Source organism: Osmerus eperlanus, chromosome 7, assembly GCF_963692335.1.
Source record: "Osmerus eperlanus chromosome 7, fOsmEpe2.1, whole genome shotgun sequence".
NCBI lineage: Eukaryota > Metazoa > Chordata > Actinopteri > Osmeriformes > Osmeridae > Osmerus > Osmerus eperlanus.
In genome coordinates this window covers 12,186,646-12,212,382 of record NC_085024.1, presented here as the reverse complement: position 1 = coordinate 12,212,382, position 25,737 = coordinate 12,186,646, and the positions used below count along the sequence as shown (strand labels likewise).

Here is a 25,737-nt window from a genome sequence, read left to right as displayed (position 1 = left end):
CTTTGAGTCAACCCTTCCTGGTTGATTTGGACGAAGCAGAAATCATAATTCCATGCATCTCTGGCTTTCTTAATCCTTACCTGGAAGACTTCCCTGGCGACAGCATCATCAGCATCCTTTCGGGCCCAGGGCTGAGCATGCTGGGATTTGACGCTGTTCCCGAACACGTCAATGTAGAAGAAGACGTAGTCCTCCTGGGGCAGCCCCGCCCGCCGGAAGTGAATCATCAACTGCCTGAAGGTGTCAGGGGAGCAGCACACATACACCACTAGGATGAGAGAGAGAGAGAGAGAGAGAGAGAGAGAGAGAGAGAGAGAGAGAGAGAGAGAGAGAGACAGGGAGTGTGAGGGGGAGAGGGAGAGGGGGAGGGAGGGAAAGATGGTATAAAACATCATTCAAATATCAAAGGAGGTTGTCAATCTAACCCTCTAGACACACTTTTAAAACACAAGTGTTCCCATTACCCTCCCATTCATGCTTTCATGAACATTTCCCCCATTTTTTCTTATGAAACAAAGTTGAAAGTCCAAAAGTTAGAGAGAAATTAACATTAGGAGTGTGCCAGATTGACATGACTCGTTTGCATACCCGGTCTAAAAAATGCAAGAAACAATATTGACTCAGCAGGCTTCCAGAATGCAAAGTGCCAGTGATCACAGCGGGGTCTGTTTGCTGGAAACAAATGTCATTCTTAATACAACACATTTGAAGTACGGTTCCAATTAAACGATACTTGCGCTGAGCCAGAATGTAAACAGCTCTTTACTGTAGGGACATGCCAAAGCCGCCCACTTGTCTGTCTCGCACCTAGACTACTATCTGCTACCCGTCACAGCTACTTCTGGACGTGATTATGAGGAGGGATTGTGACTCACCAGGCCTGGTGGACTTGACCTGGGGGAGGGGGGGGGGGGGTCTTGGGAGAGGGAGGGGTTGAGGGGGAGGGGGTCTACAAGAGAGATGACAGGGTATACACAGTGTGTGACCTGAGGCTAATTGTGGCGAGGAGCAGCAGAGCTGTCAGAGGACCCAGCTGAGGAGGGGCTCCATTGGGCCTTGATCAGGGGAGATCACAGCCAGACCCGGCCGCCCTGACATTAGCTCTGCTAATGACTGCTGGGCACTGAGGCAATGCCGGAGTGCGAACTGGGAGTGCGCTGGACCTGAACTTTATCTCTTGCTTGTAACCTTTACATGCAACCACACCAAGCTGGGCTGGCTAGGAGCCGTAAGTGCTGGCAACGTGCTTGGAAGGAAAATGTGAAAAGGGACCATTCTGGCTAAGACAGCGTTAGGCATTGTGTTATGATTATGGTAAGAGTGTGCACATCACAAACCAAGGATTCATTATCTATACTTTTGCTTTCTTGAAAGAGCAACACTTTAGCTAAAGTTAAGATTACAGTTGGGAAACATGTATTTCTAAAACTGAAAATCAAACACTTCAGTGTTGTGTCCCAGCAAACCTTTGTTCTGACATCTATCTGTTTTATCTTGTCTCGTGTGGTACAGTCTAGCTTCACAGAACCTGGCTGGTTGGCTTAGGAAGTCTCAAGAGGCGAGATGACTTTCCTGCAGTCTGCGTTTCCTGGCTTAGCAAATCTATTGTTTCAGGTTTTAATGGCCCTGAGCAGGAAGCGAAGAGTGAAACCACACCAACAAACCCTGAGGTTTAAAAGAGATCAGAAACACCATACCGTAGGTGAGAAGAGTCAGAGCCCAGAGGCTCAGCTTATAACTACCACATGATCCAAGGGTTTCCGTGAAGGAACGTTATGTTAGCACTGTCTCACACCTAGTAAGCACCTAGTAAGTCTTACACCTATGATTACATTATTTAGAAGAATGTATTCAATTTCAACCGCAAAACATGAATACAGTGACTTTTACATAAACTTTAAAGTCGCTGTAAACCAGTACCTACATGTGCTAAAAGACGACACTTTTTGAAAAGCACAGATGGGACTTCTTTCACAAGACGAGCAGAGTTCAGGATTAAACCCTTGAAACTGAAACTCATATCCACTGGTAAGAGGCTGGGAGGCTGTTATATGAAATGTCTTTCATCTGAAAGATGTTTGTATTTGTGTGATTAACATAGTTCTTTCAACTGGTGCCCGACATCCTTTTCAGCAGGAGATGAATACCAGTCCCTCCATTATGGGTGTAGAATAAATTCCTTACTTCCTCAACGTAAATGATGCTGTTCAAACAGTAAACATCTCCAGTTGAGCCAGATACCAAAGTTTGGCAGTCAAATGAAGTCGATTTTCCTCTCTCATCTTTTGACTCAAATGGTACGTATAACCTTGCTTGAAAGGAAATGGGTCACGAAAAGGAAGGAGCCATGAAGAGGAATACAGAGGGGAGGAGGGGAGAAATTGATAGAAAAGGAATCGAGCCAATTTCCTCCGTATCGCTATCTTTTCATAAGAAGGTTACGGCAATCAATGGGGGCTTTTCTACCAGACATCTGGGTTATTTCTGGTATCTTCAATCTCAGGTCAAGTCAATTCTAGGGATCAGGTGTTCTGTCACTCTTCCTGTAAGAGGTATCAAATGAATGCCACGTTTCCACCTGAGGGATTTGTAGGTGAAGGTCAGGCTTCTTGAGTGGATTCAGTCACACTTTGATGCTATGAACTAAATTCCTAAAGACTTTGAACAATTTGGTTACTTTATCATAATTCGGAGATCCTGGATCTTTCTGGCAGGAATGTATGACAGGCAGGTTACACTGACTATGTAATTTCTACTCTACCTGTTACCTTTGATAATACTTGAATTAAGATGTTCTATCTCTGTAGAGTTCACCCACTAAGAACAAATGATTTTCGTTCAACCTTTCTATGTAGATAAACAATTCTGCAGAATTATCTTGTCACTCATTCACATACCAAACAAGCTGTCTGAGTGTTTCAATTGGAAGAACAAAAACAGGTAAAACTCTAGATCCAGGTGCTTGTAATAAGCATGAGTTAATAAGTGATAATGCCTTAGTAAGTTAGTAAATTTTCTTAACACATTTCTGTTAGGCATCTTATAGGGCCCTTATTACCTATTAACTAACACTTACGATAACACTTACCCTAGTCCTAACCCTCACTTCTGTTATTAACACTTATATAGTCTTATTAACACATGTAAAGTGTATAAGGCCCGTATTACTTGTTTATTAACAAGTATTACAAGCACCTGGTTCAAAAGTATTTCCCCAAAATAATAGCCTAACAGACACAATTTGTGTCTGCTGTATATCCCTGGTGCTTGAATTAAGTTATACGGCTAACTGAAAGATCTATAATTGCATCATAATTACACATTTCTCATCTGATAGCAGACATGAATGTATACGAGCTAAATACTTTCAGTACCAGAGTCTGGATGTAGGGATGGAGGTTGGCACTAGGCAGACTGTTGTGTCTGGGAGCATGGAGTTACTACAGCAAGTGCATGTTGCCACTCTAATTACATCTCTTGTAGTTCCCTTTACTTAATAGTATTTAATTATGAATTCCTCTCCGCCAGTACTATCTTCCCATGTGTGTCAGTATAGTTACCCTACTGACCTCCAACAGTATATTACATATATTATTCTTCCTTTCCTCAAGAACACAGCATATGTTACAGAAGGCTACTATTATCAATATGCCAGTTCTTCAGGGAACAAAGTAGTTTCCTTTAAAAGAGTACAGGCTACACACAGAACTGCACAGAACTTTGTCTAATCAAAGTAGGAAAAAAAAGAGTTGGAAAATCTTGAAAAAAGCTTTGTAACAAATGATGAAATAATGAGAGTAAAGTTCAGCCCACACAAGACATCTGTCACTTTGAAACAAAAAACTCTGAATACTGATTCTCTCTGTTGTCTCTGATAACTATTTTTTCAGTCGGTGGGAGAAAACGACCATTCCATTTTTCCATCATTTAGCAAAATAGACCATTATCTTCACATAATCTCACTTCCCATAATAACTTGGATGTCTAAGTTTCACAGTTGAAATGATAACAAGTGCTATTTCAACACTGCTAATGTTTCAACATGAATGCAAGAGTTGTATCTAAATGAAATGCGAGAGAATGTAGAAAGCATCCCAGACCAAGGCCAATTTTATTTTTTATTCTTTCAATCAATCATTCTCAGAAGGGAATGTCTGCTATTTCGACATCCACTGGGACTTAAATGCGTAATGTGGATATGATCTAGTCTATGTATTTGTGTTGTGTGTACGCAGAAATGTGTCTGCGCACGTTGATGGAGGGCTGGGGGCTTCCTGCCTTGCCTCTGTAATACGCAGACTAACAACCCAATCTCCTCTGTGACTCCCATCTTAATATGAACAGATCACAAATACATTTCCATAGAGTACCAACATGTTCAAAGCGAAGCCACAAGCAACAACAAAAGTCATGTCGACCCCCTCCTTGGACGAGCTCTCGCTTCCCTTTACTGACAGCAGATCTGAAACTACTAAAATAACCTGCCGTGGGCTTGGATTTGGTGTGCATTCATGCAAATCAGGTACCACCAGTGTCTCCCAAAGGTGTGAAGAATCCTTGTAAGTACTTCCCTGCTTCCCTTTTTTGCTCTTCAGATTCCAGGATATTAATTTTTAACTAAGGCCAGATGGACAGAGGGAAACGAGCAGGAAAAGGAAGGCTCGGGCACGGCCTCGTGGGTAGTTTAATTCAGCGTGGTCGCCTGCTGGCTCAGCAACCATGGCGACAGGAGATGAGATAGGTAGGAGTTGACCGGGGTCTTGCGTCATCTCTTTTGGGAAGCCTCGGGGCCATAGGCTGGGGAGGTTCAAGTGGGGGAAAGGCTGATTATCAGGGGCTACCACAGTAATAGGCCCTCTGACACAGTGCTGAAGAGATTTGCTTGCAGTGACACGTGTCGGGTGTTTCAGGATTTACACTTGTTTGTAAGTCTGTTTATGGTTACAGTAAGTATATTTATATGTTTCTACAACTTCTCTCACAGTTCTTCTTTGGAGCCTGGGAATAATGTTTTTAGAGTTTACTTTTGTAAACATCAAGTTAGCCCAAAGAGGATAAACTCACTTACAACATGACTCTTTTCTACCTTGCTTCCTTCATAATTTGATTTCCTTTGCTGAGTGGCTTCATGTGGTCTGTCATCAGCACGATTGGAGCACAATATACCTGATTAGCACATGACTGTGGGGGTGGAGGTGAATAGAATGTTGAGGTTGATGAATGAAATGTATGAAGGATTGTTGTTTATGCATCTAATAAATACAATACATATGTACCTTTATTAAACGGCTTTAAGTACTCGTTTCTGATTGGTTGCTATGAATAATAAAATGGTGCTATACACGCTAACGGCCAATTTTTTGGAAGAAGCAAAAAAAAATATTTTAAATCAATAAAATAATTATTTGATATATATATATTCTGAAAATATTATAACTTTTGTTCTTAGACATTGACTAGCCAGCTACCTGTATGCCATACATAAGAATGTTGCAGACAACCTTGCTTGACAGGGAAATCAATCATATAATTCCCTTGCAAGAGAACATTTTACCTTAAATACCCAGTTGTTTCTGGAAATGAAATGTAATTTGTGTCATTTAAAGTGATATTTTTACACAAAGTGTTAAGCGTAAATAGCATAATTTAGCCATTATTGTATACTAGTTTTTTAAGTGTTAATTTAATTTTTAGTTGAGCATGAGATTCACTCTCAGTGAGATGGACGTATATGAGTGTTTGTATTAGAAACATTCCTGGTGTTAAATGAACACTCAAAATGTCCTGTGCAGGATTAAGCTTAAGCAAGTTTCCTGACCCAACTCTGCATTACAAGTAAAAATATATTTTTCAGCTGACTTTTCTCATCAGCATAAAGTAAATAGTTCATAATCCTGATGAGGTTGACTACACTAAAATGTAATTAGGAATCTGGTGTCCAAGACAACAGATGTGTCGAGATACAAGATACGACTGAAGCAACAAACTCGACAAATTGCCTCCACAGAATTCTAGTCGTCATGCACACCCAGTCCACTGGGTTTCAATTAGAGGCGGACCTTTAAGAAATTCCATGAATATGTCGATTAAGTTAGACTGTGAATGTAGTCAGGAAATAAAGCCTGTATATTGTACAGAACACAGATGCATATGAATACCTCTTGTGAAACCAAATGAATAACTGAAAACAGATGTCCAACTGACCAACCAAGCATTTACTTTTCCTCGTGACACTCCCCAATTTGCAGCCACCAGCTACTTTTCTAGTGACACACATTTCTTGTAACAAGATATGCTCCAGTTGTTCTGTCATTAGCCTATCCCATCCTTTCACTAAAACTGATCTACAAAAAAATCTACAATTTGTCAAAACATTCATTGACTTCAAGTCAAATGCAATGCAAACATGCAGTTTATAAAGGCTTTGGACAAAACATTTTTTGCCCTCTGTCTCCAATCAGACTTTCATTAGAAGCTGAATGTAACAATGCTCTGACTTGGCTTTGAGTGCCATGAACATTGATGATACCAAAGGAAAGAACATCCATCTTGCCTGAAGAGCTGCCCCACCAGGGAATACTATTGGGAGTTGTAGTCATTTGTGAAGCTTTCAGCTCAATTGTGGGTGAGACTAGTTCAAAAAAGGTTTGTACTCATTTGTGAAGCTCAATTATGGTATAGATTTGTTTCCCAAAAGTTTTGGTTCTTAGATACTGGTCTGTGTCATTCTTCCCGAAATCAACGGAGCATTGAACAGAGCGCTGTGTCTGTAGTGGCTCCTTGTAATTTGTAAAAAATTGGAAGTAGGGTCAAAGTTCACAATAAGCTCAAGGGCTTTTCGAGTGCAATCTCCTCTCCATTTCATTAAATGCAGGGCAGCTCATTGTCTCTCCACAGACAAGTAACCCTGATAACCTAATCTGTAAGAGACACGTTTTCCTACCTAACAATCTTTTTTTCTTCCACATTGTCAATCCTCTCCCTGCATTTTTGAGGATTCAGTCAGACATCATTTAAATGTCAGTGGGAGTAGCTCAGGCAGACATGGCTGACAACCAAATCCTGTGGTACAGTGCTAATAGAGTACAATTTTGTCTACCCATTCCCCAAACCAGTGTGGCCCCAGTGGGAGCCTGCTATGATGAGTATTTATTTATGGGGCTCAAGGGATGGATGAAGTAGAGGGGTGTGATTGGGTAAAGGGACATTGTGAAACATTTCCTCTCTGTTGATGAATCCTGAGGAAAAGGTCACAGCACCACTGGTGACAGGACATGGGTGTGTGCGTGTGTGTGTGTGTATGGGGGGGGGGGGCGTGTGTGTGTGTGCGTGTGTTGTGTGTGTGCGTGTGTTTGTGTGACAGTCGGGGACAGAGGACATTATCTCTCACTGCAGACTCACACCCCGCTCAGTCCCCGAGGCCAGTTTCTCACCATCCTCACTTCCTTTCATTATCCATCTAACCAATCACAGCGTAAAAACTAATGAGTGTTGGTGCTGTTTTGGCATTTTGAATACGATTTTCTCCTGGAAAGGATCACACCATAAAAGGTGAATCTGTAATGATTCTCACTCTAGGGCTTAAAGTTTATAAAAGCGTTCTTACAAAATTATTTTGGAGGTTTGTCAATGGCTGTTGATGTAATACAGTGCAGTCCAACAGTGCAGTCAGTAAGACGTGGTGCATGCTTTGATCACAAGGTACATTCTCTACTTATTTGGTTAAGCTGTATGTTTACAAAGACTGACAGTGTGACTTTGCATCCGGCAAATAAAATGAAGTTGTTGGTGGCACAGGATCAAGCTGATAAAAGGAGAGGGCGGGAGGTTCTTTTTATTTTTGTATTCTACACAAGCTTAGTGGCATACTCAAGTTTAAAAATATCACTAACTAAATGTGTACCCAGGTTACCAGTTTTAATTGAACCTTTTATTTGCTCATATCTAGTTAGATATGACTAATTGCATGTATACCACAAAGCAGAAGGCCCAGAAGAAATGATCCCAATGACGGATTATGTTTATCAGGAAATACCTACTAATCTGATATGCAGAACACAGCTCCCTTATAAGGTAGCAGGGCCCATGACCTCTGTTAATAAATGTCTTTCAGTGAGACGTTTTTATGCCCCTGTGGGAAACGAGACAGTGAAGCTCATTTGGAACCAGTTGAAAAGCTACTATCTGTGGTGTGCGTGCTGGACTTGAAAAAGAAACAGATGGGTTCAGAGATAGCACAATCAGTTTTACGGTACATACTCTGAACAACCATTTATAACCTTCCAGAATGCTTCCAATCAATGGAAACACTACAGTATCCACTCGAAAGAGTGTTTTTATATTGTTTCTAAGTGAGTGCAGTTTCCTAGTGAGGGATCTTTAAATGGGCTCCGGAATAATAAAACAGACAGAGCCACAAAACTGCTGTATCATCTCCTGCCACAGATTTTCCGTCTGTTGAGGCAGTGAAGTTGCGGCACTGTCTGGGCTCTGCCTCCATCGATTTAGTTCATTTTTCTGGCTCAGGCTACTGGTGCAATGGTGCCCTGCAGCTAGGCTCACCGGCTAATGCCCCTACTTAACAAGCCTTGCAGAGAATCCTTCTCAGAGGCCAGGGGCCGAAGAAAGTCACAGGGGGGGAAATGAATCACTGTTTAGAGATAAACAAAGTGCCATTGAGCACACAAATATATTGTGTGCCATGCAATGGCCTAATAAAGGGACAATAATGATATTGCCTACCTGGTTTGGAGAAATAAAGGGTTGTAAAAATGCCTATGTTACCCTGATTAGATATAAATACCCCCACACAAATCTGCTATTGCCGACTTTTCATCTGACGAACCATGGAAACCAGGGAAACCATGTCAAGGGCTTTTTGACCAATAGATGGTCCAGCCATTAATTAACCAAACACTTACAGCAGAAACTTCAAATACACCCTAATCAGCTGGTTAGGATATTTGTACTCCTTGAAAGAATGTAGGAACATAGTATGTTCAATGTCGATGAAGAGGAAGTTGTCTCATTCATACACCTGTACATCAACAAACTAAAAATGTTAGGAATGCTAGTTAAAGGAATACTTATTCTGAAATGTGGTCCAACTGAATGGTTTCCTGTTTGTACTTTGTAACTCACAAACTTGAAACAGGAAACATCAACAAAGAAGGACTGACCTCGCCCTTCCTGATGGATTTCGTGGACCAGGTCAGAGTAGTTGACTGGTAGTAGATTCTCCTCAAACACTCGCTCCATGGTGGTTATGTTCGCATTGTTGAACTCTGTGTAAATGCCCTCCACAGCAAAGTAACACGGCCGATCGTCTGCCTTGTGGTCACTGAACATGAGCATAACGTGTTTTTCCCAGCCAAAGTGTTTAAAGATGTGAAGGGCGAACTTGCCCAGCTTCTTGTGCGTGGGACCAGTGTTAGTGATGGATGGGTAGAGGTTGGCGCCATCAAAGCCCACAGCTGGAGCTCCCGCAGTGACCATGGGGACATCCCAGTGGTTGGCGAATCGGGCCACGGGGGAGGCAGTGTAGGAGCATCCTGGTCCAATGAAGGCCCAGGGGTCGTGGGCTAACTTGAGGTCCACTGCCATGAGCGGGGCGATGGACTCCGAACAGATACCCTCCTCGTTCTCACTGTTCTCAAAGACATAGACCAGGTGATGACCAGGGAGGAGGGCTGGGTTGGCATTGATGGTTCTCCGGGCTCGTTCCAAAGCGGGGCCGACTCGTGGCCAGGCCCAGGGGTAGGCAGTGTTTCTCTGTGGAAGGATGATAGCCAGTGTGATGTTCCGGTGGTTCCCGTGTTCCTGGGCATGTCGTCGTGAGTGATGGTGCCTTGAGGACTTGGACTGAACCCACTGTAGACCAAGCAGCAGCAGGAGCAGCAGAACCAGCTTGGCTCCCTCCTGACAACAGGGCATGCTCATCCTTGAACCAGAGATAAGTCAGTTTATCCAAATGACCTAAAGATACACAGAGAGGAGACGTTTGAGGTTACATGCATTAAGCAGGTACATTGAGAACTTATGTAAAACACATTTCCAATGCTTATTGTTTAAACATCCAAACCTAACCTCAAGAATGAAGTCATTTGTCTCTCAGTGCAGAGTTGTTTTTCTTTGTCATGGTTGAGTTGACTGTCACAACTTTGTTCAAGTGCTTTTGAGTGGCCTTTGCACCACGGTCTAGAGATTATTTATTAAATTGCGAGACTCAAGGAAGCATCTGAACGCAAACATAATTAAAAAGTGATAGCTAGTGCATCTGCCTATACATTTCGTAAATTGCTGTTGAAACAGATGTGTCCAGATGTCACCGAAACATGTTTTTGAGATTGCAGATATAACATTTATCTGACGACATCATTTAATTTCGGAAGTCTACTACAGCTTACTTGCCTGCCAAATAACATGCGGACAGAAAACGGACTCGTATTCAATCGAGTGCTCAAAAGCGTCTCTGAAGTCAAGAACTCGCTGTCAATAAATGATTAGGACCTAAAATATGTAAGTGAAAATTACTTTAATGAATCTGATTTACCGTACCTTCGAAGTGGTTTTTTCCCCCATTACCTGGCGTTATCCTCCGATGTCCGAACATTAGTTGTATCACCTTGTGACCGTTTTACGTAACCAAGAGGCAAAACGCGCGTCAGAATGCAATTTAGCCCAAACACACTCCCATGAGCTGGACTTTCAATTTCTTAAAAATTGTCAGTCTACTTAGTCTTTAATTTGACTTTTAAAAGACTGATCGTAATATTGTAACATAAGCAATATGCTAAGCGGTGAGTACCATCACGTTATAAATGTCAACAAATTTGCGTGAACGAAATTAAGCACTGAAACAAAAATAAGCATTAGAGAAGTCAACAAAATCTAAATCCCAGTAGCCTACAGACAAGGTAGACAACTGTATATCTTAAATCCGTAAAAGGTCATTTTAAATTTTTGGAGGATAAAACTTAAAAGTCCATGAAAGCAGCCACATCACCTTTGGAGCATAGCCTATTAAAGGTCCAGCTTTTGAGGAAGGCCTAAACAGAATCCAACAACCGATGGAGAAAGAAAACAAGCTGAGTTGAGTTGCACACATGGATTGAGAAATCTTCAGCTACAGGTGAAATACATAAATATCTTCATGGCTCAACATTTTTAAGAATAAGCCTCAAGATGATATAGTTGAGGTTTAGTGATTCAGGATTGGAGTCTTGCAGTTTTCACGGTGGAACAAGTCCTGTAATTTGCAGTGGTGCCCTGGTTAGCCTGTGCATTAGAGGCAGCATTGAATAGTCTGAGAAGACTGACTGCCTGGAGCAGTGTGCGCGTATGTTCACTTCATTGGTAGCGTCTCGCTCAGGCACAGGGACAGGCTTCCGTTTCCACTGGTGAGAGGGGGCAAGGAAAGGAGGAGAATGAGGAGAGAGGGAGACACAAAGAAGCAAAGTGGATCTTTACAAAATAGTATATTCTCCCAGTCCTCCGCTCCTGAAGAACTGTGCTTATTTTGCTTGATGGATTTGTCCATTGAACTCAAGATAGATGGGTATTATATGGGTATATATTATATAGTTTTTAAAGATCCTTATTGTAATATTTATGCAACATCATGAAAATTACCGGGAGTAAACTAAGGAAATTACGCAGTTTAACCAATGTATATAGCACGTTATATTACACGTCACATTAGATTATTACATTCTATAACACATTACACATATAATACCAGATAAAACCTACTTTATCGATTATTCATATAAACATTTATTGCTGAAATGTGCAAATCTTACAATCTGCTTCAATTGACACAGATACAGAGTTGTATTGTAAAGTGTATTTTCACTGTCATGTCTGCAGAAGTTTGATCCACAGACTTATAAAAAATCATTATTAGTTCAAGTAAATTACTTATGACTGTAGCAAATTATATAAACAATCTAGATAAACCATAGCCTAGTATGTGTTTATTGTTACTCAGTAACGTTAATACATTGACATGGAAACATGTTCAGATGTTAAGTGACTGTACATAATAGCATTCCATGGTAGCATACTCTTCATTCTTGTATGTTATCTTCTCTGTATATAATGTGGGGTCTAAGATTGGCTTTAGTTCCCGTTCTATTCTTCAAGGCGGGTGTTCTCTAAACCTTTTACAGCAAATCCATAAGCACAGTGAAAATAAGTTCAGAGAACAAACAGGTTAGACCTCGACACTGGTTAAAGAGTGGTGGTGTATTATATTATACTGTATGTGCCTGGTGCTGACGGTTTAAGGAATTTAAGGAGTGATGATCTGTCTGTGTTGGAAGCAACATAGTCTCAAATGTCTTTACCTAAACTCTGCTTTCTTTTACCTTTTACCTTTCATTATCCATAGTCATGACACATCCTTTCCAGTGTAAGCACTTTATTTCTGGTATAGAAATTGGATTGGAAAAAGAAAACTCCACTGGCATATTTAATATTCCTTGGCACCAGATTGGCATCGTGCTAGTTTAGGAAACTTACCAACGTAAGTTGGTAAAATGTAAAATGCTTCTGTTATCACTGTTCTCCCCAAAAGATTCTGACTGCCAAAGCAGTTGGAAAAGGTTCCTGAGAGATAGGTCGATAAATCTGACTCAGCACATTGTGGTCATACCACACATTTTATACCTTATATTCACAATTACTCTCAATCTAATTCAATTGACAAAAACAGTCATGAAGCAGGAGCAGAAACATTCAAATGTTTGAATGTCGTAGAACCTTTTTATGGGGGGCAATCATACTCAGAAGCCTACAAGCGTCTGCTAAATGACTAAATGTAACTACAAAACTGTAAGTATGGAAAACTATCTAGTAGACTCAATGCATAAATGTTTAATTCCATTCCAGATGGTTTGAGAGCCACTGTGGTGACAATAAGATGTTTCTAAAAAGAAACAGACGCCCTTCCCTCGTGGTATATGAAGAAAATGTTTAGTATACTTGTTTTAAAATACAAACATCTTGGAAACCTGGAGGGACATAGTGAACCACTACACTGCACACAACAGGGTTAGCACTAACCATTCTTAGAATAGACGAGGGATTTTTAAATAAAGAAAAAGAAAGAAAAAGAAAGCACAACATTTCATCCATGACAGCAATGTTGATGTAATAGTAATGGGGAATGTACTGGTTAAAGATAGGAATGAGGTTGTTGTTCTCTTTAATGTCCTCAACCTTCAAATGCCAGCTGGGAAATGTCAAAAGGGATTTTAGGATTTCTGTGACATTAGGCCTCCATGCTACCTCACATATATATACCTGTATGTCCATGTATTGCAGATACCTCACAGATATATGCACAGATAACCCATTTTGCAATCAGTAAATCAAGGCCATGGAAAAATCTTATGTTGAGGTACAGTCCAGTTGATACTGTGTTTCAAATATGAAAATACAATACCATCATTCCATACTCTCAAACAAGGCTACCTGACAAGGTTACTGATAAGCCCATGTGGTACAAAGCAATCAGAACATCTTTATCACAGGTTAATTTTGAGTGAACAGGTACCCCCATTTTAATTCATAAGCTTCCCATAAAAATGATATAGACTAGAACATTTGGAAGTGCTGATGTAAATCTCTTGTCAACAAAGCCTAAGTGCTTTAACTGCTCTATTCCTATATCATTTGAACAGGTTGTGTTTAGTCAGCTGGCAAATCAACAATACCATAGGCATATTCACACACTTCAATTATTTAAAGTGAAAAGTGAAATATTAAAAAACCTGTTCATTGTCTGTGGTAGAATACATCCCCTTGTTCACTAACCAACAACACCATCAACTCTGATTCAAAAATAACATACACTCCTCCATCTGAATACACATTTCTGTACAAGAGACAATTTCCGAAACCCATCACGTCAAAGCACTGATTACCAAAAAGGGGATGGTATTCCTTATCACTCGCATCAAGATAAAGATCTCTTCGCCTGCCCTGACAAAACCTGAGCAATTATATGAGCCGGACACAGAACGTAATTGCAGATCGCTCGCGGCTCTCAGCTGTTCCTCCGGTGCCTCTAACTGATGATGACATTTGTTTGCTTCATCGCTGAGTAATTAAGTTAATTCATTAAGGCCTTGTTATTAAAGGTATACAGCAACACAACAGCCCTATGTCTGCTAAACGTCTGAACAACACAAAAGCAGAATTTTGTCCCAGACTAAGCACTGGCTTGACATTTGGACTATGGACAGTTTGCAGGTCAGCTGTGTGTACAGTAGCATCCACATAGTAGTTCAAATAATGTATCTTTGAAATCAATTGGTTTATATTTTTTATAATAAAATATATTGGCAACAACAATGTACAACATTCTCAACTTCTGTCAATGAACTAATTGTGAAAGCACAACATTGGGAAAAGAAAACTTATTTTCAAACGAGTCCTTCAACATTCAAGGCAAATATTAAAATAACCACTAAACAAATGATTCACCCACTGTCTCATTATGGGGTGGTTGTTAAATAAAGCTTACTGTACAGTAACTAGTAAGAACTGTGCTAAGAGAAAAAACTTAAGAGTGAATCATCTTCACAAAATATTTTACAAAACTAAAAAACGTTATTTCTCGGAGCTCAGGAGAGGAACAATGTCAGTTCAAGTACAGTTGACTCAAGCCTTAGCCAACCCCCTGAAGCCAGCATTACATGTCCACAAGCTTTACTGGGTGTATGGGAACATCACATGAAATCTACAAGTCTCTGCAACCCAATTATAAATAAAGTATTTTTCGAGCTCAAGCCTTCTGAACACATTCATCGTCACAAATAACACCTTTGCAGTTACCGCACAATTTCAAGAAGCAATCTGGCTTAGATATCGACCAAAAACCAAGCCTTTGTACTGGCATGTCTATACCAGGGGTTGTTAGAGGAAACCGATAGCAGTTATCTTAATTGGTGTAACTCACTTAACGTCACCTCTCTCTGGTGACAGATCAGAATCAATCTTCGTCAATCATGGTGTCCGCTTCTCCATCTCTAACTTCACCCCCCTGCAGTTTAAGGAGTTTCACAAAGAGCCTCTTAGACGGTGGCCTTCACATGAAGATGGGGTCAGAAAGAAAAGAGTTGCCATGACTGTATTTAACCATAATTGTTGTGATCTGGCACTAGACGTTTTCATTACTTAGGGAGAGATGAACGTCCTACTGCCTTTTCAGAATCAGAATCAGCTTCATTCGCACAAACAAGGAATTTACTATGGCAGGAAGGTGCATACTGTAAACATATATAATCTCCATGAAGAGCCAAGATCTCCAGGTTGTCTCTGTGGATGGGGACCCTAACCAAGGTCTTGGCTGTCAAACACACAGTCCTCCAGTTTAAAAACTCACAAGTTTCATTGGATTATGTGCCAAAGTCTTGTCTTACACTAAAAAGCCTGTCACTGAAGATTCTATATTAATGTGGTTTCATAAGGTTGAACAATACTCAGACTGTGTGTTGAAATTAAGACCGTACTTGGAATGTGTCTCAAGGCAAAGACCACCACCTAACAAAAACAAAGTGTCCCTTAGAGAGGACAGAGATTATTAGACGTCACACCTCTCAGGTACAGGGATTCTGATCTCATATGCTGAGGGTATATTTCTGGGACTACCCATACAAATGCTTTGCTACACACCTTGCTTGTAGGCAGTAGGCCTATGTATGATGAACATCTGTGGAGGACTAAACATATGTGAGAGACAAGCAGGGTTCCCTGCCTGTTGCTCCAGCATCAAAAGGGTGTGTAGAGGGGTGGTGTCTCCTTTCACAGGGGTGTGTGAGGCAGGCAAGAGTAGGCCCACTCAAGGGGCCGACCTGTTTTCATGGTAATCTGTTGCCTAATGAACCTTTAGGCCACATAATGGGTAAAGGGTAATGGTTGCCTGCTGGGGTTGTTCATGATTTCAGAGTGGGCCTGGTCAGAGAGAGATAGAGAGGAGAAAAGAAAAATTGGAGAGAGAAAGAAGCAATCAGGCGTTTTTAAAACCACACGTGCACTTCGACCTGTCAGTGCTTTCCCAAGTCCTGAGGACTTGCTGAAGACAATTTGAGGCTGAACAAGCAAGTGGCAAACAGCCCTTATGGGTATTCCACATCTGAACACTGATTTGTTGTTATAGATCTGTTAAAATCTTGTTCTGTTAAAAAAAGAACTGGTGGAGCCTGTGGAGTTTTGGGGCTACATCTACACCATTTCCCTAGGTAAAAAATGAAGTCTAGAACATCTGGGCGATCCAACCATTAACCCGTTTTTTCCGGCAACTTTAGCTTGTCAAAGGCAAGACTGAGTATTGGAAGTCCTTTCATGTGCCTGTACTCTGGCACAATGCACCAACTTAACAAAAAATACAATTGGCCTCAACAGTGACAAGTACAAGGAGAAATTGAGATTGATTCTGCATTGTAGCATAGTGCAGCAATGCAATTCAAAGAGTTCAAAATGTCAAAAGGGTACACACTCCAGCGCTTTAGGGGATCAAATCCCTCAAAGCAGTTCCTCAGGTCTTTCAGAGAGAGGATTCACTACCTTCACCCTGTTGGACCAGAGAACGCACAGACACATTCTGAGATGAGGTGAAATGTGTTTTGTTGCTTCCATGAGGAGGGCATACAGCATTAGCTAAACATCAACAGGATTTTTTCTCTCATAATCAAAACTAGGTACTAGGATTCTGCTCCTTGATTGTGTGGTGTACCTTTAGTTGAAGTTTTGTATTCATTAAAATCTACATGCATTACAATTACAATTAGAATGTAAAGAGGGTGTGGGTGTTTGAGTACGTGTATGAAGGGTTGGCCTGCGTGGAGAGGGAGGCATTCTCTTCAAACCAGCGAGGGTGCTTCACAGCCAAGGAACTCTGCAGCACCTTCACTTCCACTTTCAAAAAGGGAAAATTGCAATATCTGTGCCGTAGACTACCAAATCACCAGATAGGGTGACCCCCCTCCCCCGTGAATGTGGTGTCTGCTGAGCTTGTCTCAAAGCAATCCCATACCACCATAGGGTTTACATTACACTTTCCTACTAAACACTGTTTGATTAGAAAGCATGGGCTTTGCAATGAAAAAAATGCTCATTTTCTGTCCTTGTTTTTAATGTAACTATGTACTTTGTTAATGTATAATGTTCTGTCTGTGAGTATTCCAAAGTGCAGTGTTCAGCTCCCACAACTTACCAAACATGTATTTGATTTGTAAGCAATACAAACACTGTAAAGCTAAATGAGGCCCTCCAAATAAAACAGCGCAAGTGTATGCCAAGCAACGAACACACACCTGTGTGTTATTACTGCTCGCTCACACCTCTTTATGGTAAATGAAAAGATGGAGCCTGATGGAAACAAATCAAAACAGAAACAAAAACATTGCAGCTGCTGCTACTTTGCATGTTGAGTTTTCTGTGACACTTTGCAGATGCTGGATTTTAAGATCATAATTTCTGGGGATATATTTAGGTGCATTATATGTACCAACCCTGTGATTTACCTTCTGAGGGGTTCTATGTCTTCAGGGTCTGAACAACCCTATTTCCCAGAGACACTCCTACATCCACTAAGGAAATAAAAAAGGCTAATGAAGAAATATATTCCACTGAATCAAGTAATTGCATGGCTGTCACAGCACTTTCAATGGTCCATTTGTAGTGCATTGTGGCTTTATAAGTGTGGTGCATTGTGGACAATAGCCTTCAGTTCTTTGAGAATGCCGACCAGGTCTGCTACGCTGAGCCCTGTTATCATGGTACCTTTCCTGTAGGAGCCCACCTGTCTCACTTCATCAATTATCTAATGAGAGCAAGAGAGAGACTTGGCATGTTAGAATCCCCACATAGGCTTTTATTCTATGATCTATGTGTGCAGAACAATTACGCACTCAGTTACACTTGAAAGGATATGCTTGTCAATGATGTTGATCGTTACTGAGCCCAATTTCAAGAGGGAAAACATTTTTTAAACATTTTCACCCACATGGAAAAACTTGGCAAACTGCCTAATTGCAATGACACCAATCTGTGTCATTTCAAGTGAATGGACCTTGTTTAAAATAGGCTTCTAAACTGTTAGCACATAATAAAAAACTGAACAGTACTTGTCTGTCTACATCAACATGTCTCAAAGAACATGAGGAGACCAAAACCACATAAAACCTTTGTATGAAACAGTGCTGCCACCAAGTGGTTGAGTAGCATAACTCATGTAGGGACTGGATCAATGTGTATTTGAACGGTCAATTATGGCGATAAATGGTCATATACAATGGGTTATGGACCAGGCCAGTGGGGCCGGCACCGCCCCGGGGTCTCAGACTGCCAGGGGGCCTCCACGCCTCTGACTTCCGAACGATCTTGATCGTTTGTACAGCACATGCTGACCACCAGGCCCATGTGTGCTGTGACAGGTTTACATAAAATGCCACCTACTCTGAAGAGGTAGGACTTAGCTCCAGATTTGTCTTACATAGAGCTTCCCTAAATGCCATCTCATCCATATCTGCAACAGGCAAATGGTGTGGCAACGCTAGCTCGCACTGAAAGTAGAAGCATAATATAAAATGAGCTTTTACGATTTTGTGTTCGTAATTGTTGAAATGTCATGACTAACTGAGCTAGTGTTTAAACAGTGTATTTACCTAGTCTTTTTTTTTTTGAAAAACTACAAGGCACAAGTTCAATTTACTTACTTCATTGTGGGAGTTCTAATTACTCGCAACATTGTGATCCTTGGTTAGTTTTAATATTGTGGTGCAGTAACCTCAAGTAAATTGGCGTAAGAAGGTCAAGAAAAAAAGAATCGGTTTGTCGGTTGTTTGGCGTACACAGAAATGTCCCTGTGGTAGAAACAATTTAGTTGATCACAGCTGCTGCAAATTTACGCTTATTAATAAAAAACAATAAAATACAATCCTTTTAATTCAGTCAATTAAACAGAACAGGCTTTTTAGAATTGTTCCCCTTTAATAAATATACAAACTGAAGAAATATGAAACAGGACGCAAAGGTCATCACCACAAACATGAAGATAACATGTTCTGTGTTGTGTACTAGACTGTTGTGTTATGCTTCAGATAAGGACATGTTTGGATTGCACACACTATTTATCTAATAGGCTTTACGGGCCAAAGACCGTTTATAAACACATGCATAAGATATGAGAACTGCAAAACATGTCTCAAGTGAAGTCCAGAAAGCCACATTGGTCATTGTTTTTCACTTCATATAGAGTTATGTCCATGTTTTTCATCACCGTGTAATATAGACTACTAAATTGGTTGTTTTAATAAACACAATTAACCTTATACTACAATAAGTTTACAAAGATGATTTATTCCCACAACTATGATAAGATAATGTATTTAAAACTATATCTCTTGCATTTCTGAAGGAAGACATGCTTGCGGTAGGTTTGCATATTGAACTGAACTTACACTTACAAGGTCAAAACTGCAAGCATTATCCAAAACATTTTAAATAAAAAATATAAGAAAAATCTTTGTGTGAGTTTCCCACACAAATTAGAAAATATCCTGTCAAACCATGACGACAGATGGTTAAAACCCTGCTCACACAAGCAAAGACTGCATTAAGGCAATGGTTATAGCAGTTGAATAGAGTGCATGGGGTAAAGATCCTTACAACACAGCAAAATGCTGGACATAAATATGAACGCTCATGCAAACTTTTTACATTTCGTCAGCGTGAGCTGGTTTGGTAGGGTCAAGGTTTGTGCCTCCTTTGCCAGAGATTGACATCAGATCCAAAGGCAAGGTTTCAGTCCGTCTGTCAACTAAAACAGAGCTGTTCCCTGGTTGGCTATCCTCAAGGGCCATTCCTTCAGAGTCAGTGATTTCTGGAATGTCAATTGGTGGTTTGAGAACGCTGGCGATATCCTGTGAGTTTGATTGCCCAATGTCAGAGGAGACTGGTAAAGAATTTGGTTGGATGGTGGGGTTGTCCACATCATCTGCTATTTGCAGGGATGAATCCAAATCGGTGAGAATGTTCCTAGAGATGACTGAAGTTTTGAAAATTGAATTCAAAATCACATTCAATTACAAATTTACGAGGTTATATTTGTATTGATAACTTGTCAACTATTAATGTTTTAAGCAAATTCAAGCTGAACTGAGTATGGACCTATGTACAGTAAACAGAGATACTTGTTTTGTTTATAAAGCATATCTTCACATAGTCTAATAGTATATAAATATGATTGAACATAGGAGCTGCACTTGGAGACGTGGAGATATAGACAAAATATGACCTCCTGTTGGGGCATAGTCATCCTCTAAGACTGAGTTCCATCTGAAAGGGCTGTAGCTGGGGAAGAGGATGAGGCCCAGCGAGAAGAGGATGATCTGGGGGACCACAAACAAACACGTGTAGAATACCAGTAGGTCAAGATCAATATCTTGATCTTCAAGTAATGAAGATCAGACACTTAACACATAGGATCTTTATAATAATATGGTGTTTCATCAAGCCTACCATGATGCAGGTGCTGGTCTGTGCTGCTTTGGTGGCTGTCTGTTTGATCAGAGACTGCAGCCTACGCAACTGTGCCAAAAGAGACCTGCGTGTGCACACATATAATACTAAACGGAACACTTAATATAATACTAGGCTGAAGGTGTACATAGTTCACTTGCTCTCAAAGTACACACTAACAGGCAGGAGGATTCAAGTAACACACATTCCACATTCCATGTAAAACTGGTTTGAGGTCAAAATATCACTTTATATTCTTACATGTTGTGTTTCTCCAGCTGTTCCACTGTTCTTTGCAGCTCCTTGTTCTGAGATGAACACGCCGCCGCCCTGAAGAAACACACAGTATTGCTGACTGGACGAATGTCAACAACGGGCCTGTCACAGTGACTGATCCCACTTCAGAGACACTGTACCATAACTTATACATCTCAACTCTTACAGTGCAAAAGAAAACGCAAGGAAGTGAAGCGTAGTGAAGTGCTTCATAGGTACAGTACCTGCCCTCCAGGCCGTCTACATATTCCTTCTTCCTGCGCCTGCTGTCCTGCGCTGACTGCTTGTTACGGATTTTGCGTCTGACCTTTTTCAGGACCCTCTCCTCTGCCTTTAAGTTGAAATCAGGTTCAATGTTTCACTTAGTAAGGTGAGAATGTCCGTTTTGGAGAAGTATCTCATAAAGCGGCATTGTTAAATCGCTGACATTTAAAAAAAATATATACAATTTTGTTATATCAGATATTAAGTGTATGAAGCATGCATGACATTTATTGAGCCGTTGGTATCCGTGTTTCTTTCCAATCTCCTTCAGAGGGTCAACGTCTCACCTTGGTGAGGGGTAAGTTGTTGGGAAGAGAGATCCCTTCCTGATTCAGCAGCTTCTGTTCTTCCTCGGTCAGCTGCAGGTCTGGGTAAAGCTGATCAGGGGAGAAGATTGGCTTCAGAAGAATCCACCCCACCCCCACCCCCCTATAATCCCTTAAAGGGAGACTAGATCACTCAAGCTTCCAGACCCTTCCAGACCCTTAGTTTATCTCAATACGATAACTCATGTCTATCTTTCCTAAATCATTTTGAATATGCCTCAGTCCTATGGATTAAAGAGTGGCGGACTACATTTTGGTAGAGAATCATCCTGTTTAGCATACAGTTACTGTCCCTTGACAGGGAGTCTCACCAGTGGGCTGTCTGGACTGGATGGGGCTGTGTTACAAGCTGAAGATGTCAGAGAGCTAACATTGTCATGGTTAAGCCGGATGGCAGACACTGAAGGCAACTCGTTGACGATACATGAGTCTGACATGAGAATCTGTGAACTCCACTCATCTATGGAAGGAATTACATGAGAGACAGAATGCAAGAGGAAAAATGGAGGAGAGAGGAGACAAGGTTGAGAGTTAAATTCCAGACTTGAATAATTTGTGACAAAAATGTGTCAAACTCCAAGTGGTGTTTATTCAAACGCGCACAAAAATGTCTCACCTAGTTCTATGGATATGACATCAACACTGTGTTGCTGTGGCTCCTCCTTTATGTTGCCCAAGGTGCTGATGTCATAGACCACCTGATAGATAGTTTTCGGGGAGTGAGCAGGCTCAGCTGTAGCTACTGACACCGTGGTTTCGGTGCAGGGGTCTTCTGACTGGCTGCTGTCGCTTTCTGAGAGGCTCTCGTCAGGGGACCCGGAGGGAAAGACATCATTTGGGTTGATGGCATGAAGTACATCCTCTGACTCACTGTCTTTCAAACCCTGTTACGGAGAGACATTTGGTAGTAAAATCAGTCTGAATAAAGTGACATCACTCATTGGTAAATGTGATTGATAGTTTCTTTGACCTGATTAAATCTTTTAAATTGTTCAAATTGTTCAAAGATCATCGCAAAAAGGTTGGATTATTCTTGAAGTATCTTTACAATAATGTCCTACAATGCTTCAGGCATTAGACTGGTTGGATTATGTTTGCTCATATGGTATATATTACACAAAGGTCAAGATGCAAAAACATACACAATGTGGATCGATTTTCCATTCTTCCAGGACTTTCTCTGACGCAGTGTAGATTACATCGGAGCAAGAAAATGGGGCATCAAGACTCCAGGTCTCCCCTGTGATGATCTCTTCCTCTCTGTTGTGGAAAAACATCTCTCCGTTCTCTGCATCCATGTCCTTAAAAAGAAAATTGTCTTAGCCTCTGTATGCAGTCCAAGTAATACCAAAATTAGTCTGTCAACTTTATGAATTATTTTACTGACCAAAAAGTTAGCTGAAAGCTAATAATGTAGTGGTGGTGGTGATTATGGTAGAGCACTATAGAGAGAGTGTCAAAATGTCAACAACGTTGACAGCCCTTTCTAGAGCCACTTTTACTTATTCTTTCGCAAGAGGATATCAGCATCCTGGTATGACACACGTACGCACACACGCCCTCTCTCGCACGCACTAAAACACACATGGTCAAAATTGACAGGTAGGCCTATGTGTAATAACTTATCAAGTCTATGATTAATATACAAAATAGTCTAAGCAACTCGTGCTGCCGTGAGTATGATACCTAAGATACGGTATGACGTTAGACAACAAAATAAGAAAATTGCCTTAATTGTACAATATTAGCACCTAACCCAAAGAGCGTTTAAAGTTATACACCCCAAGTCACACCACGTCAACATAAGGATCCCTGTCAAGCCGGATAAACAGGAGTTACATTGTATTTAGGCACAGCCTCTCAAGTATCAGCAGGATCAACTTACTTGTAGCCTATCACTCTTTTAGAAAGGATTACTCTTCTGAGTGATCGGACCAGACATTCCCAAGTTATTTCCTGTGGTACCAAAATGCGAATTTATTTAAATTATGCTCTCATGATTTTGGGGGAAGAACATAAGACAAACTCCAGTAGTCCAGCTGGCAATTCTTTCGTAAAACGTCAATCATTCAAGTGAGAACGTCGTGGCGTCATCGGGGCGCAACTGTATTTTACCGCTGACACAGGCTACAATCTCGATATCACTTCAGCCTTTAGATTTTTGTCGAAAAAATATAGGCCTATTTTAGAAAAAGTCAAATGGATCTGACGTTGCTCAACAAAATCCTTGCTCTTATCTCCAGAGGCTGCGAAAGTCGTAGAACCTCCCACACAAACGCCATTGATTGGGCATTGTCAACCGAGTAACCAATAGACTTCAGAGTGGGCGTAAAAATAGGCGTTCAGAACCATTGTAGTTTGACTTGATGTTCTTTATATCCTATGTAAATATTCATAAATTTCATAAATTGACTGAATACCACTTTTAAGATAGGCTAACTGTTAGAAAAAGCAAACACAAACTGCATGTCAGAAAGCATTAAAACGCATTCCCACACAATTGGATGCCATAATGATTGATTTTTATGACATTGCATATCCCGTGTTTTCACTTTTTTCTGTTGTGAGAAGTTTGACCTACAGACCTAAGTACATTTCAACCAAGAGAACGGAAGTCCACTGTCAAGTCTAATATTATGGGCTACAAAGTGTAGCCTACTTTCTTTAACTGTTAACGTTGGGGGGAGAGAGCTTTACTACTTCATAAGAATCTCTTCAGTCTAATACGACTCAATACCGTCAGGGTCAAAGTATTTGACTCCAGTGACTAACCCAGGCAGAGAGAAGTTGATGCGTCATACGTCTTTAACAATGGGAAAACAGAAGAGATCAACACAGAAGTGCTTTTGCAAGAGGGGCCTATAACAGCGGTAGACAGCTCATGCAATCCTGCTTCTCCCAGTCTGTGTACAACTGCATTCTAATCTGTTCTATACAAGTATTTCAACATTAATTAATGTGTCCAAACCCTTGTCCTCAAGGCCATAGCCATGGAGTTAACATTGGGAGGGACAAATTAAATTTTTTATGATCATGTTGGGCAGTGTGGGTGGTTGCCTGTCGTAGCGTAGCACATTTATATTTTTATTAATATTTTTATATCAATATATTGGGGGGGGGGGGGGGGGGGGGGAGACATTTTGACCAGATTGAATATTGGGAGGGGGGGGGGGCGGGGGGGATGTGTGTCCCCAAATATATATTATGATTACGGCCTTGCTTGTCGTACTTACTACTGGGAATGAGGGAAACAGATTTATTTTTCCTGGCCTGACTAGCCTAAAAAAACAAAACAAAAAACAGTAGCGGTTAGAACCGAAACTGTACTGTACTGTAGCGAGTGGTACGTGACAGTGGAGCGAGTGGTACGTGACAGTAGCTAGTGGTACATGCCAGTGCCTCCACTGGCACGTGACAGTGGCTAGTAGTACATGCCATGCCAGTGCCTCCGCTGGTACATGACAGTAGCTAGTGGTACGTGACAGCGCCTCCACTGGTACATGACAGTTACTGTTCTGTTGATAGTGGTACGCAAGTGTCTCGTGGCAGTTGCATTGGGTGTCTTGCAGCTTTTGTTTACTGTCGTGTAACTGCCCCGCGGCCATTTTAGAATAGGTGAACAGGCTATAAACTTTTATTTAAAAAAATAAGTTAAACTGTTCGTGTTAACTCCAAACCACACTTTTGATGTCTCACTACAAGCTCACCATACAAAGTAGTCGATTTAGTGTAATGGTGTGACTGTTATGTAAAGCAGACTTGTACACACGTAATGAATTAGTAACAATTTATTTTACTCAGAGTAACTGAATTTAAGCGTACACATGAGCCACCGTTGTAGACTCTCGTCTCTAATGCACATCGTTGTGTTGTTATCAGCGCCTCCTAGTGGCGTATATCATTAATTGTAATAACTGAAGTCAGTATAGGTAGCCTACATTTGCATTTCGATACTCTGAGTAAATATAGTTGTTAATAATAGTTCATTATTTTCATATGAAGAACCTTGTCAATAAATGACACCCTATGATTGCAAATTTACTTTCTGGGTATTATACATATTGGAAACTACAAACTCTCCTGGATACAAATCTGTTTAAATCAGTCAGATATCTTTATCACAACTGAAGTTACATAATTTTAAAGTCGACCTGTGTCAAAAAGTGATATGCAGACATCCCCCCCCCCCCCCCCCCGACGCACTCAGGACGCGCGATATGCACCTAAAAATTACCATTAGACAGTCGCTCGCTCGAAATACAATTTCCGGGAGATTGTACAGCATTTGCGGGCGTCAGGGAGCCGCTATTGAAATGCGGGAGACTCCCGGACCGGGAGCCAA

General features: G+C 40.9%; 2 protein-coding genes across 2 annotated transcripts in view; both read right to left on the bottom strand.

Moving 5' to 3' along the window:
* Positions 1–11,339, bottom strand: part of LOC134023079 (atrial natriuretic peptide receptor 1-like) — a 38,543-nt gene extending 27,204 nt beyond the window's left edge. Inside the window, 4 exon segments of the mRNA XM_062464901.1 lie at positions 81–268; positions 9,180–9,735; positions 9,737–9,975; positions 10,558–11,339. Coding sequence (XP_062320885.1) covers positions 81–268; positions 9,180–9,735; positions 9,737–9,975; positions 10,558–10,612 — 1,038 coding nt within the window. The 5' untranslated portion in view covers positions 10,613–11,339.
* Positions 11,340–19,348: 8,009 nt separating this feature from the next.
* creb3l4 (cAMP responsive element binding protein 3-like 4) lies at positions 19,349–23,639 on the bottom strand. Its single transcript, XM_062464900.1, has 10 exons — positions 23,281–23,639; positions 22,538–22,696; positions 22,012–22,279; positions 21,707–21,855; positions 21,357–21,446; positions 21,030–21,136; positions 20,791–20,859; positions 20,530–20,614; positions 20,306–20,399; positions 19,349–20,056 (listed from the first exon to the last, which is right to left on the bottom strand). Exons 2-10 carry the CDS (start codon positions 22,691–22,693, stop codon positions 19,725–19,727), a joined length of 1,350 nt encoding a protein of 449 aa, XP_062320884.1. The 5' UTR covers positions 22,694–22,696; positions 23,281–23,639; the 3' UTR covers positions 19,349–19,724.
* Positions 23,640–25,737: the final 2,098 nt, after the last annotated feature.